This window comes from Pangasianodon hypophthalmus, chromosome 19 (genome assembly GCF_027358585.1).
Source record: "Pangasianodon hypophthalmus isolate fPanHyp1 chromosome 19, fPanHyp1.pri, whole genome shotgun sequence".
NCBI classification, from domain to species: Eukaryota; Metazoa; Chordata; class Actinopteri; order Siluriformes; family Pangasiidae; genus Pangasianodon; species Pangasianodon hypophthalmus.
Genome location: NC_069728.1, coordinates 16,132,191 through 16,148,178, shown reverse-complemented (window position 1 = coordinate 16,148,178; position 15,988 = coordinate 16,132,191). Strand labels below are relative to the sequence as shown.

The 15,988-nt window shown below is 39.1% G+C and overlaps 1 protein-coding gene across 1 annotated transcript in view; it reads right to left on the bottom strand.

Annotated features, from left to right (window-relative positions):
- The window catches only part of man1a1 (mannosidase, alpha, class 1A, member 1), a 110,341-nt gene that overhangs the window by 50,080 nt on the left and 44,273 nt on the right, over positions 1–15,988 (bottom strand). The window contains exon 4 of the mRNA XM_026922803.3: positions 14,646–14,726. Within this exon, the coding sequence (XP_026778604.1) occupies positions 14,646–14,726 (81 nt within the window). The remainder of the gene's footprint in view (positions 1–14,645; positions 14,727–15,988) is intronic.

The following is a 15,988-nucleotide window of genomic DNA, read 5'->3' as shown; positions in this document are numbered from 1 at the left end:
AAGATGAGTCATCACTGTCTGTCATCACTGTTTCTCCACCCAGAAAGTGGTAGGTGTACCTGATATACTCTAAACCTGGCTTAGATTTGCAGCTTTTCAGCTCAGCAGGCAGGTCACAGATTGGTGTGAATCATGAAGCTTTGCTGTCATTCCCTATTCGTCATCATCCTGTGAGCCCCGAGGCCAGGTTCATGATCGTGGATTTACCCATGCTAATTCTGCCCTTATCAGAGTGAGGACTCGGAGGTCAGCTGACGTGATGGACAAGCTCCTTGTGAAAAGGGTGAATAAAAGATGGCCGCGATTCATTAAATGATAACCGGAGCACAGACAGCACTGGTGTTTTAATAACCCCTCTGAGGAAGCGGCTTCATTTGTCACTGTAATGGCTTATTTCTTTTCAATAAAGCAATGCACATTATTCATGATGCTCCTGATAGGTATTTGTAAAACAGGGTCATTTTTCTTCCGTTTGTATCAGTCAATACGTTTTTCTTCTAATTACTAGGTAATGTGAGGTCATTAATATGCCAAAAGCACCTGCTCCTGCCCCTGAAGTCGGCTTTCGCTCGGCACAGTTCAGACCCTCTGAGATGGATGACTTCTGCTGATCATAACTACAGTCTGGGTGTAGCGGTTTACTCCAGTGTCATCGCCGTAAAGCTCTCAGCTGGGCTCAGAAGCTAAATTAATCTCCCAGGCAGCGCACCAGAAATGAGTTCACCCTACCGTCAAGGGATCATGAGTTCAAATCCCAGTGATGCCACAGCTATCAATGGTTAAGAGTTCAAGAGATCAAAACTGGTCCTGTTGTCTGAATGGGAAGGATATCTTTCCTCTCCTCTGTTGATCTAAGCACCAAAAAAACCACAGCCTTATATTTTCTCACGTATGTTGACATTGTCCTCCAAACGTGTTGAGCTTGTGGCACTGGATTACCAGCAGCTTGGTAAGAGGTGGTGCCATCACTTTAGAGCTGCCGAATAAAAAAAAACTAGTGGGTGGGAAGCGTCTATGACTAAATTTTCAGAGACTATAGGGTTCTTGTTGTTGCTCCTCTTTCAGCTGTTCCTGTTAGGGGTCGCCACAGCAGATCACTGGTCCGTGTATTTGATTTGGCACAGTTTTTATGCCGAATACCCTTCCTGATACAACCCTCCCCAATTTTATCCGGGCTTGGGACTGGCACTGAGAGCGCACTGTTGCACGCAACCCCAGTGGCTGGGGTTGGAGCCCTGGCCGGGAAGTGAACCCAGACCACGGCGGTGAAAGCACTGTGGCCTAACCACTAGTCCTCCAGGGACCCTGAGTCAGAGAGTTTAGGGTGAAAAGGTGAAATTGAAAGAACAAACAAACCAACAAACCAATGTACAAACCAACAAACAAATCATCAAATAAACAACAAACAAAAGAACAAAAGAACAATTACAAACCAATAAACAAACCAACAAATAAATGAACCAAAAAAATGAATCTACTAAGAAAAACAAACCAACAAATGAACCAACCAAAAAACAAACAAAAAATAAACATACCAACAAACAAACCAATGAACAAACAATAAACAAACAAACCAATGAACAAACCAAGGAATGAACTAACAAATAAATCAATAAACCAACCAACAAACAAACCAACAAGAAAAACCCAGTGAACAAACCAATTGAAAGAACCAACAAACTAACCAACAAACAGACCAGGAAAAGAGACAAATAAATAAAAGCTTTTTTTTAATTTGGTTTTGAAATTGATTAAAAATTTAAGTCATGTCTTAAGGACATCAATTTTTACATCGCTACACAAATAGTGCAGGCTGGAGTAAGTAAGCGCTGGAATCTTACATCAACGTTATGAATCCAAAAGTAAAACTGTCTATAAAAACCACATTAACTCCAACGTGTAAAAAAAAAAAAGAAGCAACTGACCATATATGATATGATCAACTATTAGGTTCCTTCCTGAACGTTTAGTCATGGCACTACAGGCTTTAGTACCTCTTATTTGACGTTTATATTTACAACACTTGGCAGATGTCCCTATGCTTTGTAGTCTTCACCATAAATACAATACTCATACTGCAGGTCAGGCTGTAAGACTCCTATCAAGCTAAACCTGTTATTATGAGCTGGCATGCTATCCAAACATGGCATGATATACTGTACCATCAAAATCACTCCCTAACGAAACTAATCTTTCATCTCTTCACCACGCCTGAACAGCCTCTTCTTCAGACTGGTCAAAAGACGTTACTACGAAATTTCACACACATAACTATAATTAATAATTTAACTGTCCACCTGTCCACTTTATGCCACTTTTATAATACGAGCTTGACATTAGTGTAACAACACACACAGCCACACAGAAGCAATTCTAGAAAGACGTCACAAAAACTCATAAAACGTCATAAAACATATTACATAAAACCTATTACTGAAACAAAAAGAATACTAGAGAGAGAACGAGTATAACAGCAGAAATAATAATGAATAATGTATTATTATGTACTAAATGTGCTACATGTTGGCCTCTACAATGAGTTCTAGCAAAAGCGGCTAAGTTCTAATAATTCTAATAAATATTACTGTTTTAATTAGAAAACATTGTCACAATTAGTTCATTAGGAGTTTATAAAGAATTAAAATATATGACAGTGAAGTGACTTGATCCCAAGAAGCTAATATAGTGTAATATATGTCTTATTTAATGACTACATATGTTTATTTTTTTTTTTTAAACAAATGGCAATCCCAAAGGATTGTCATTAGTTGAGTATGTATTAGTTGTGTTAAGTCTAGTTTTTCAGAAAAGTTGAACTTTTTTCCAGCATGGTGCTCAGGGAAATAAAGACGCCAGGTGCAATGTTGGTTAAGGAGTGGCCACCTTGTGAGAGTCTTGTGGTCATGTAGTGTGCATTTCCATGCAAAACAGGCACTGGCAGTTTGGGGAAAAAAACCATTTCGTGAGAAGGCTACCTGGAATTTCACGAATGTCGTGACCATTGTGTGACATGGCTCTTGTTCTCAAGCAGTTCGCAGATTTGAATGCGAGGCTCTTCTTTGAATGAGACAAATGTTCAAATTTTGAATTTTACTCTGACAGCAAAAGGAGTAGTTTTTTTTTTTAAACGCAAATAGCAACCCGAACTCAAAAAAAGACAGAATAAATCAAACAAACAAATAAATAAACAAGCACATCAACGCATCAGAGTCATATGTTTAACACACAAGCTGCATATGTTTGTTAGGAGTGGTTTTACATCTTTAAATCGGTAAATATATGTACATTTTTACAAACTTTTTTTTTTCCCTGTTAAATGTTTCGCAGGTGGCAGCTGCGTAATTCTTATTATTGACTAAAATTTCAGTCGATGTTTGTGCTAAAACAGAAGGTTAGTGTGCACATGGGGAATAAAAAAAGGGTAAACCATTGATAATAAGCAATGGTAGATAAAGTAATTAGGAAACTCCAATAACCGACTAGCTGAAGGGAAACGAGGACGTGTGCAGGAAGATGAAGTCCAGAAGGGAAGCAAAAACAAGCTGCTGTTTTTTTTTTGTTTTGTTTTTTGGTTTTTTTTGGACAGCTCTGCCTCTGTAAGCAAATTTACAAGAAATTTACAACATCCGTGGGGAAAAAAAAGAAAGCAAAAAAAAAAAAAAAAAAAAGACAAATCCAGACAGAAATTCCCTCGCTCCTTCTCTCGTTTCTCTTCTGCATTTTAAATTCCCCCTCGTCCTTCCCTCCTGGCTTGGGCCTCTGGTGGTAATTGTGTAATTCATGAAGAGAAAATGAGCCTCGCCTCCGGCGTGTTTTCAAACGTCCACCACAGAGCAAATGTGAATACGTGTTTTCTCAATTCGAGCCACTTGAAAGCAAGCTTGTGTGTATTTACCAGGGCGGTGAAGTGATCAAAGGGGCTTTTGACTTTAGCATAAAGACATGAGGTACCTGCAGGTACACACACACACACACACACACACACAGTGGTATTGTGGTTTTGGGTTGATCTTGCATCAGCATCTGTTAGCAATCACATGCTTCAGCAGCCAAATTAGTTAGCTGTCTCTTCAAATTTTTTGTCGCTAGTGTGTATCCTAGAGGAGTTCCAGTCATGATTTTTCTGTTGTGATCACCATCATATCATTATCAGATCATATTTGGGACTGAATTGACAACTACGCTGCACAACACAAACCTAAATAGAGGTGAAAGATGGCTACAATTACAACAAAGTGGATAAAATGTACTGTCATTATGACGTACTTTCCCCTGCTCACTCCACTGGGAGGAACCTTACCAATTTTGTACTTTTCTCATATTGATCTCATACACCATACATCTCTCTCTCTATTATGGAGAACCTCCAAGTATTTAGGAGCACAGAAACCTAGCGGCTCTTCACGTCTGGGGGTTTAAAGGAGGAGGGAAAAAACCCTGGCATTACACTTTCGTGAATGTTAGTAATACATGCTGGTGAGATGAACTTCCCATAACGTAGCCAGCTAGATAAAACAGCTATGAGGCAGTGTGACGGGGAGGATCCGCTGCACTGCTGCTTGGTGAAGATGCAACATATGGAAAGAAGTGTATCAAGGAAGTGGATTAGAAGTATACAGACTGAATAACTTTGAAGCAGGCAGTCTTCTATTCTCTCCTCAGAACTGCAGCGATTATACGTCACAGGAAACAAGATCGACCCAAAATCACAATACCACAGTGTGTGTGTGTGTGTGTGTGTGCATGTGTGTGAGTGAGACGTCACAGGAAACCTAAATATAATATATATATATATATATATATGTGTGTACAGAGAGAGACAGAAAGATATCTATCTATCTATATACATATATATATCTATCTATCTACTATCTATATATATATATATGTTTTAGAGCTGCAGGACTCAAATTTCTGACAGGAGAACACGGCAGGAGAACAGGACCGAGTGTTAGCAGGCCAAAGAGCATGACATTTCCAGTGACAGGTTGCTGGATGAGACGTGTGTGAGGAGGTTTTGGTTGAACATGGCTTGAGCTGTGTAATCACAGCCCCGGCAAGCATACAGAGCCCTAACATTACTCAATTCAACACAATTGGGAATATGACTAAAGCTACACTAAAGCTGTAAAGCAGTAAATAACAGGACTGTTGTAAGACGGCTGTCTGGTATTTTCTGTTCAGTCACTTCACAGCATCTGTACTGTCTGGAATAACTGATAATGCATTTCGAAAAAAATATTTTTCCCCTTTTCTATCACGGTAAAGCACGCACTTGACTTGCTCTGACGCCGAACAACAAACACACACCTAAGCACGCTAGAAAGCAAGTCATTTCCTGAGCTGTTGGTAATAGTGTTGCAGGAAGTATCAATATTTTTTTGTTTCTTTTTTAACTACAGTACGGCAAACAGTTCAATATTCTACATTTCAACACTTTCATGTCGTTATTTAAAGCAGCCAGTACTACTCTGACATTGTATTATGTGCACTTGACTCACAAACATTTAACTCATTTGACTCACAAGCATAGGGAAATGTCTGTCCTCATTTTTACACAGCCTGATTTAAAAAAGAGTTCTACGTCAAAATCTAAAAATTATGAACTGACGTCGTTTAAGGAAACTCAGCAGCAAGCCAGGATTTGAACATGTAACTAATTTGACTCACAAGTCATTTGACTCGCAGACATTAATCTAGTTTGACTCAGATATTTGACTCTTTTGACTCACAGACATTTGATTCATTTGAACACACCAAGCAGTAAAAATGCTAGTGTATTGTCTGTCTTCATTTTTACGCAGCCTGATTAAAAACAGATCCCTGCACAAAAATTTAAAATTATGAACTGACGGCATTTAAGAAACCCAGTGGCAAACCAGGATTTTTAACATTTAACTCATTTGAGTCACAAGCACTTGAATCACAAGCATTTGACTTGCAAGCATTTGACTCATATGACTCAAAGACATTTGACTCATTTGAGCACACAAGCAGTAAAAATCCTCGTAAATTGCCTGTCTTTTGCGCGGTTTTTGCGCAGCCTGATTTTAAAGAGATCCCTAAAGCAAAATGATGACCCGACGCCATTTACGGGAACCCTTACAGAAAACCGGGATTGCCAACAAGTTCAGGTTTGAGGGTCCTTAGTTTAGGAGAGCAAAGGTTTCTGGTTTCTCTGTAACACCAAATGTTGTGTTTTTTGTCTTATAAAATTCATGGGGAGAAAAAGAAACCGGTGAAGTAACAGCTGTTTATAGCTGTTATAGCGTAAGTAATAACAGGAACCTGTTTCATAATTCAGTAACATTAAAATGTAACTATAAATGGATAAAAAGCATGACACTGGTTTACCCGGGAAGGGCCAGTGTAGGGGTTGGGAGCATTTCTAATTTGCATATATATTGATTAGAGTAAAAATGCTTTTTTTTGTGAAACCAAACACACTACAACCAAAAGACAGTAACAGAACCAGGACTTGAGATCGGTCTATTAGCAAAGACGGATAGAATAATAATGAATTTCCTGATTAGCTGCAGAGAAACAGGATGAGTGTGCACGCAGAAGGCCATAAGGGAGGAAAAAAATGACCTGGTCAGTTCTGTTTTCTGTTTTCTGAGCGAATAAAAAAAAAAAAAAAAAAAGAAAGTCTGAGATAAACACCCTCCATATATATATATGTGTTACGGCGCCGTGTCTGATGAGTGGGAGATCTTTCAGGTTTTTCCTCTTCTTCCCACGCGAATGCAGTCAGAGCCAAGAATGATTTATTTCTGAGCAAAACAGCCATGTGTATGAGTTGTGATGTCTCTTACGCAGGACTGTTGAATCTGCTCAACACAGGCAAGCCCTATAGCACAGTATAAACAGCAGGATGTGAGTCAGGCAACGAGCAGACAGATTAACCTCTTCCCAAATGCCATATTTAACCCTTGCAGAATTCCCTTTGTTTATGAGATGAGCCTTATCTCTCTCAGTATGCAGTTGTTAACAATGCAAACAGTTTTTTCTGTGTTACGGATAACTGGAAATATGAGAGAGCGTTCCTGTTTACAGTAAATACGCCGTATGACAGAAACAAATGATTGTGGACCCCGGGCGATGATGATTAATTTCCTCGCCGCGTCGCCATAAACAAGCAGAATAGCCTGCGTTTTTAATCACATGAGCAAGGACAACAATAAACAGCAGCAAGCAGCCTTCAGCCTGCTGGCTGCTAATGAACACTAATTCACTCGCTCATAGACAATGTCTCATGGAGAAACGCCGCAGCTGCAGACATCACACACAGCAGGTATGTTTTCAGGAAGTGGAAGTATGTTTTCAAATTAAAAAAAAAAAAAGTCAATTGAAGAAAATGCGAATAGTTTGCTTCCATTAGCTAGCATGTGAATATTATGAAGGGGAGCAATAAAAAGATAATCAAATGGTAAAGCAAACGAGCGCCAGTCACACATACACACACAATTTCAGCACACAATTATTCCGCATCATTTTAAGGCTAAATGCTTTTTAATAGAGAATAGAATGAGGGAGGAAGTGAAAGGAGTTTCAATGGATTTAACTAAACAACTATTAGGGCTGCACAAAAAAAAAAAATCTAAATAGACTTTGATTATGGCTAAAATAAACTATTTTAATTAATCTCTGACTGGATTTGCAGAACATTCAGACTCTCAGAACTGAAAAATTATACTTTTGATGGACGTTTCCTTTGACTTTATGCACATAATGCCAGAAAGAAGACTATGTAAAGTAAGGAATAAAACACTTGGGGTTGTGCTGTTATAGGAAAATAATCACTGTTGAGTTACTATTACCACCTTGACGTTTATTTTTTCACTGTAACAGTATGTCCTAAAGTGTTTTACTCCATTTCTATCACAGCATTTTCCCAATCGTTTAGTTTATTAATGAACATCACAAACATTTTAACTAATTTTTAACGACTTAACAGGAGCTAACCTTTTAACCTGGTTAAAGGACTATCAGCTTACAACTGTAAAGTCTGTTTCGGAAAACGCAGAGGAAGATCTTTTCCTCTTGACTGTTATAAAGCGCTGACACTGGAGACTCCTTCCATAACAGGTAAATAAACATCTCCTCATAGAAAATGATTTTATTTGTTATGCAAAAACAGTGTGTTATACAACAGTTTGTTCCAGTTCACTAATCTGATTGGTTGAGCGGCATTCCAAGAGTGCTTATATTTAGTATAACCGCACTGGAACGAAGTATCACTTCACTCGTTTGTGTTCATCATGCAAAATTCGTAATCTAGCAACAGTGCCACCGAAACGGTTACTACCATAGAGTTAGTGACATCATCAGCGGACATGGCAAACAATACATTTTTCATGACTAGAACTTCTGACTTAAAATATGAACGCTTGTCAGATGAAGATGAAAAGGAAGAAGGGAAGCCATTTTCACTGGATGCACCTTTAACAGGAATGTACAAATCACTGTGAGCTAGCTAGCCAGCTAGCCGATGGGCTGTCAGTGAGTGTAGCTTCTTTGGGAACTATTTCCATTCGCTGAGCAAAAATAAATTATTTGGCCATATTGTGTCTGAAGTGTCACTTGATATTAATTTTTTATTTATAATACTGTTGTATAAAAGCAGTATCGCACTCGCAGTCGTGCGGTTATACTGAATATCGGCACTGCTGTGATTAGCTACGACTCGCGTGCCTATGGCTGAATCACAGCCGTGCCATTATTCAGTATAGCCACACGATTGCAAGTGCGATATTGCTTAAATATTATTCTTAGCCTATGTGTAGTGTCTGCCATACATGTCTTAAAATGAAATGAAATAAAACTAAACAGGTATACAGAGTGGTAATAGTGACGGGGACACATATGGCCTAAAAGCTCTAGACTTCTAAAGGATTTAACCTTTGCAGCACGTTCATTTTCCAACCACAACCTAATTCGTGTTAGAGCCACTTTGTCACAATGTAACAGGAACGATTGGCACGGTTTTTTCAAAGAGCTGGCAGCAAAATTACAGGTGAAAGTACGCCACGACAGCAGCAAAAGGCCATTAGGATGAGGAAAGCAGCACATGGTCGGTGTGAAAGCCTAAAGCTCGAAGGCTGAGAGCGAGAGTGCAGGGTGGAGCAGAAGGCCAGTGGGCATGTAAAATGAATTTCGCTGCAGAGATCAATACGTAGAGGAATAAAGTGCTGCACTCACAGATGGCTTCATTCCAGACTCCTTTGGGGAAGTTAAAGTACAACGATATGAGCTGGAGGTTTGTCCATACATCACACACAGAACAACAAAGGACTGGGACACACTGGGTTCTTCTGAGTCTGATCACTGTTATGACCCCGTCCTGCTTGGGGACGGAAACTTCACACTGCAGGTGTACATTATGAGTAGGTGAGGATAATTACTAAATGCTCTAGGAGCTGAGGCAGGTGTGTTAAAGCAGGGAAAACACAATCACTTCAGGATAAGGAGTCCCACTGGGAACTAAATTTATTTTTGAAAAATAACCAACACTATTTTAGTTTTTTTTTTTTTTTTGCATTTCACTTTAAATAAATAAATAGATTTTAAATAAATAAATAAATAAGTAAATAAATAAAACACAACAAACACAAATTAATCTGCGAAATAATTTTAAGAATACTAAGAATATTTCTTTCCTTTTTTTTTTTTCTTTTTCATTTCCCACCCACTAGCTAGGTCTCTACTATCATATGACACCTACCAGGATAACACTTGCTTCCGTTAAGACATCTGAAACCAGCTACCGCCGTCTCAGCTCAGTTAAATACACTGACAGGAAAGTGCTATCTACCCTCTTCCACATACATGAGCTCACAGATTGTCTAGTGTTGCTTTGATTGACAGGTGAGAGAGTATGCCATCACTCCCACCAAGACCGCATGCCTATTTATGCTCGCTTGGACTCCAGGCCACGGATGGCTGTGGCATCGTTGCGATTCGAACTCATTTTGTCTTTGATGTAGTTACCTGTGTCTCATGCGGTGTCGGAAACTATGTAAGTTAACAACTCGTTAAGCACCACATATGAGTTCTGCATTCATATTTTCTGTAATCTCCTTCACACAATACACAAGGGTGAAGCAGCACTTAAAGTATTATACAGCTCTAAATACATGTGTGACGCTCTGAAGTGCAAGAATAAACATAACCAAAGTGTGACGGAGTGCATTATAAGTTATTAGACAGTAATAGTTGGGTCTTTGTGTTCACTGTGACAGCACAATGTCTCAAAACACACACAAACGCACCCACACACACAGAGTTGGGAGGAGCACGGGCACCGTGTTTGCATAGCCAGATTGATGAAAGTTTCATCAAAGAGTTGAGATGGCTTTGAGTCCCAGCCAAGTAACAATGCTGAAAGCCAAGTGGAGCCACATTTTCAGAAATTACCCAGCATGCCATTCTTAACGCCTGCCCCTCAAATCCAATCCCCCTCAAATCTTCCCAAATGGTGCACTCATGTCTTAGCGCGGCACGAGTATGAAAAGTCTCTTACTCCGCAAGGCTTTTAAGTCACTTACTAAACCACGCTCTTGGACTCCATCACTTGCACTCTCTCACTCTATAAGGCTTTGAAGCCAATTTAAGGCACACTCCCACTCATGATCTCTCACTCTGTAGGGCTCTGAAGTCACTCTCATGCCATCTCTGCTCTTAAGCCCCATTAGTTATGTCAGATCTCGGAAGATGAGAGGGATGAAGTGAACTGCACCTATGGAAAGTCCAGAAATTGTCATCTGAGGAGATCCAGTTACAGTGATCAGGCCATGACGTCAAAACAGATGCTACACATGGCTGCTTCACATGGCCAACAGGGTCAACTCGATCTGATACAACTTGATCTGGTGTACTCGAGTATTCCCATGTGACAGCAGTGATCACAAAACTATAAATGTGTGAATGTTATTATTATTATTATTTTTTACAAATGAACCAAGTACATCAACTGAAACCGATTACCAAACATCAAGATGTATATCCGGGATGTACCAAGATGTATGGCACTGCCACCTCACAGTTTAAGCTTCGATCCTGAACTTGGGTCATTCTCTGTGTGGAGTTTTGTATATCCCCTCAGTGGGTTTCCTCTGGGTTCTCTGGTTTCCTCTCACCTCCCAAAAACATGCTGGTAGTCTGGCTACTCTAAATTGCTCCTAGGTGTTAATGAGCATTCAAATGTGTTTGTGCATGATACATGTGTTTTTGCGCAGGGTTTATTCTCACCTCGCACTCAGTGTTCCTGAGATCCGGATCCACTGTGACCCTGACCAGGCCCAAACTTGAATAATGATGTTTTCACACATATGTGTATAAACTTTATGCTAGAGAAAAACACAGCTAATAGCTGAAAACATTAGCCAAATGCTTGTCAGAAGTAAAAACATGATTGGCTGGAAGGAGTCCCTGCACACTCACCCCAGAACTCCCAACCCAAAGTTTGAGCATTCCAGTAATTGCTCATTATTTTTCCCATCAGATACTTCCGTCAAGCTTTCAAAATGACTAAGACTCCTAGCAGCATTACATCTTACTTCCTTCACAAACTTGATCATATTTAGGTACTCCCTAATTTTGACCTACTTAACCTGTGCACATGTAAACCAACATTGGTAGCATGGCAAGACGTTCGCACCTGAAGATTTGTTTCCACATGAATGAATCCTAGGCACTTTTAACACTGGCATTTACACCACTGAGTCATGCACTGATACTCCAATCCCTGGCTAAAGGGGAAAAACTAGGATTCTGAAAATCCACCTTCGAAACACAGTGAGAATTGCATTAGATAAGCATCTAGAAGTTTCCTCCAGCAGAGATGGTGAAGCTGATGGCATACTGGAAGAAAATAGTCAATCAGCAGGAAGCAGACGGCAACATTCTGACATTCAGGAAGAGGCTTAAAAATCAAGTTTCGAGTGTTCAAGCAAGCAGGAACTTGTATGCACTTGAACTGGTACGTTTCGGTTATAAACATGGCCAAGAATTGGCTACTTTCACAGGAAGAAGGAATCTGCTTGAGATTTTCCTTTTTAGCCCATCATCAAACACATGAGAATATCTTGTGTACTCACAAAATGCTTTACAGAAAAATTTTAAAGATGGGACTCTATTTAGTCTTGCTCCAAAAACGTGTTGTGTTGCAGTGTTGAAAAGTGTGTTTCCCTGCTGAAAACCAGCACGCAAAAGCGAGGAGAGCCAATCAGATTCAATTTGATTCTGAAGGCTGTGGCCAGATTTGTGGCCAATTCTTCTGTTTTTCAAGCAGAATCTTTTGTTGAAATGTTGAAGGTTACCAGGTTTTATAACCAACAACCTCAAAGCCACTCGTGGCTCCTTGCCCCATTATCTGGCAAAAAGGTCTTGCAACATCCTGGCCAATTCTGGCAGACTCAGTAACAGCTTCCTCCTCCAGGCATTCAGACTCAACACCCTGCTAAGCCCCAACAAATAGACCTGCTTGTCCCTGTTCATCTGTTAGCTCATTATTAAAAGAGTTAATTAAAAACCCATGACTATGGGGCACATGGGCACAGTTCCTGCGACACTGAGGGGGGACTGCAGCCATCCATCCAAAGAGCCACTCAGCAAAAATATCTGCTACACACAGTGTCGCCACCTCAGCAAAATTTTTACCGCAATATCGATACCACAATAACAGCACTGAAATATAAACATAGTAGTATTGATGATTCATTATGGAAAATATAGTAACTACAAAACAAACAAACAAACAAACAAAAAAAACAGTGTCTATGTTAAGGATCGTGTATACTCAAGAATGAAGGGACATTTTGCATATTAAAGAATAAAACACGGCTCACATCGAAACGAACAGCCGAAGAACACAAAACAAGTGCAGTTGTGTGTAATAATTAGATTTTTTTCAGTACTGTTGGAGAAATTGTGATAATTATTTTGCTTTTTATGATTTGGAAATTGAAAAGAATTCATTTTCAGTAGGACACTACTCCATAACACTGACACAGCAATAAATAAAATAAACTAGAAGTTCTTTGGATATTTATAAAGCTTCTTAGTTTCCTATACAGGTTCTTGGACCCCTTTCTGACAGAATTTGACATAACATTTTTAAGTAATCCTCCAGAGGGACAACCAGTGACCTAGACTGAACCTTTTTTCTTCTAGGTCTGCATATTAAGGAGACTCTCCTGCTTTCAGGTGGCCTGTCAAACCTATAGAGGAAATATTGTTTGCATTTTTAGAGTTTTGGAGGTGGATTTCTGTTGTGCTACAAAACAGTTGTATGTAAATAGTTCATTCAAAGCCCTTCACCTGAGAATAGAGATTAAAATACTCAGGAAGCGAGACTTGGTTATATAAATGAGATAATGAATTGCACGTTTTACTGCATTCGCCGTATGAGATTAGACATAAGTCGATTTCCGCAGCTGTTCAGCAATATTAAACCTCTTTATTTTCAGTCATGGTGTCCTGTGCAACCATTTCTGAGCAGTAAAAAACTAAAAGTCATTCGCAAGACTGTACACCAGAATTTCCCTTTACTCTGCATTTCATTTTTTAAAATTGTTTATTGTATTTAATTATAATCGAGCGCTGGTGAATTTTCAATTCTGATTGGTCGCAGTGCAGGCTGTAATGCTAATTAGAATGTGTTCGCCGTTTCTATAGTAACAGGGACTGGGATGGCGGACTCTCCATAGACTCGAAGCCTAATTAACTAATTCATGAAAAAATGTGTTGTTTTCCTTAATCAATAATTGTTGATATGGTAAAATATGGAGATATGGAGATTTATTTAAAATGTTTGGAAGGAGTCTCCAGTGTCAGTGCTTTCTAACATTCAGTATATTTTCTTCAGGACAGACAACAACTTTAAATGTAACTATAAACTGTTAAAAAATATGATGTGCTGTTCATTAACAAGTGCAGTTTTGTAATTGTTGGCACGTTGCTGTGATATAAGAGGATGAAAACAGTTCAGGACGTGCTGTTAATAGAAAACAATCCATTTCTTTAACCGCTTCATGTCAGAGTGCCATAAATGTAACTGTTAATTCAATCACGGGATTGAAAAAAGCTTTATTTGTTCCAGAAAGTCTGTTTAACTGGTGCTAAACAGATCCCAGTAAAATCAGTCCTGCTGTTAGCTATCGAGAGCCAAACTCAAGTGTTTGCCCAAGTGCTCAAGTCAAAGACAAGCCTTCCTTTTTTTTTTTTTTTTTTTTTTTTAATTGAATTGACCAGCACAGAAAGAAAGCTCTGTCTGTGCATAGACTGTGGAACATGCCAAAACTGAGAGGGTGGCGTGCCGAAGTGTGTATGTGTGTGTATATGTGTGTGTGTGTGTATGTGAGCGGCTACTTGTTTAGCTTGGCTCGTCGTCTGGGCATGCAGCCGGACCGCCGGCCTCCGAGCCTCGTCTGAGAGGCGTATTGTGCCCTGCCAATTTTAAATGTCACCCACTGATTAACAGACAGCACCACACAGGCGCAGGGAAACGGCGAGCAGTCTTCCACAGCCACAGTGCGAGGGATTCAAAACTTCTTCATTTTTTAGAAATTTATTTAGCAACCAATACTAAGGTTTTGATCGTGCGCTGTGGATGTGCATCTGGTGCATCTGGTGCATCTGCATACCTCTTTTCCTGAGAGATAATAGGCCGAGAGAAGTCCTCCGACGAAGCGGATGTTCACTTCAAAGACGGAGATTTCTGCGTTCTGCAGGGAATAAAAACAAGACACAGAGGTTATTATGTGTGCTTATATGGAAATACAGCCACTGAGCCACTACCAGCTACGGCTGGCAACAAGATATATGTGTGTGTGTGTGTGTGGAAAAAAAAATATATATATATATGTGTGTGTGTGTGTGTGTGTGGTTTAAACATGGTGTTTCTCAAGTACAAAAAGAAACAGACTGAGCTCCACTGGGAGAGACCATATACACAAACAAGCTCGTGGCACAAAGCTGTATCCAAGCCAAGATCTTTCCTGAGGACCTGTAAAACCATCATCACTGGTTGAAATGAGAAAAAAAAAAAAAAAAAAAAAAAAACAAAAAACAACAGCAATGCCAAACTCACAGCGAGTACAGAGTTACAGAGTGGAGACTCAGGAGAATACGCTAGTCGAAGAAAAATGCCCTGCTGGAGAAGAACATTATTCCTCCCACTACACCTACCATTTTTCTCATTGCCATCCTTTGGAGCGGAGCCTAAATAATGATCTGGGGAAGGAAACCTAAAGAATATTTATGTGAAAACAATACAAAAAGCAACATGTCTTCTGCTTCTTTTAACTTCTTTTAATAACAGAAAAAGCTGCACTTTACAGGTTAAAATAATTAGCAAGATTAATGGTCAGTATTGCAATCACAATATCCAGCCAATTCAAGGAAAAAAAAAAACAAACATACGGCTGCTTCACGCTGTGTGATTTGTCACGATGATCCTATCGCATACAAAATTCACTAAATCTAAAATTTTTAATCCTTATTAACCTAAGATAACTGTGCAGCTCTAAAAACACATGCAAACTCTTACACGTAAAAAAAAAAAAAAAAAAAAAAAAAGTGGTTTCTATCTATCTATTTCTATCATAGTGGTTTTGTAAAAGTTCTACCTTCCTGATCACATGTATGGAAAATCACTGTTGTACCAATCTACAAAGCACCTTTAAGGGTTCTCCACTGGGAAGAACAAAACAAAGAACACTTAAGGATGTTTAGTAAATAGCTTATGATTAAAAAGAGATGAAACATTTTCCCCTAAGAGCATATCATTCAGAAATTTCCTATTCATTTTTTTTTGTTACTCTTTCACAAAGTAGAAGGAGCAGCCATTTTCCAACCATTTTCATTATTCAGTGGTTTGCAACCATAAATTATTTAAAAATGTATTATTATTTTTATTATTATTTTTAATGACAATGACACTGGAAATCTCCAATAACTATAATTTACGGCTATTGCTGTTATTCCA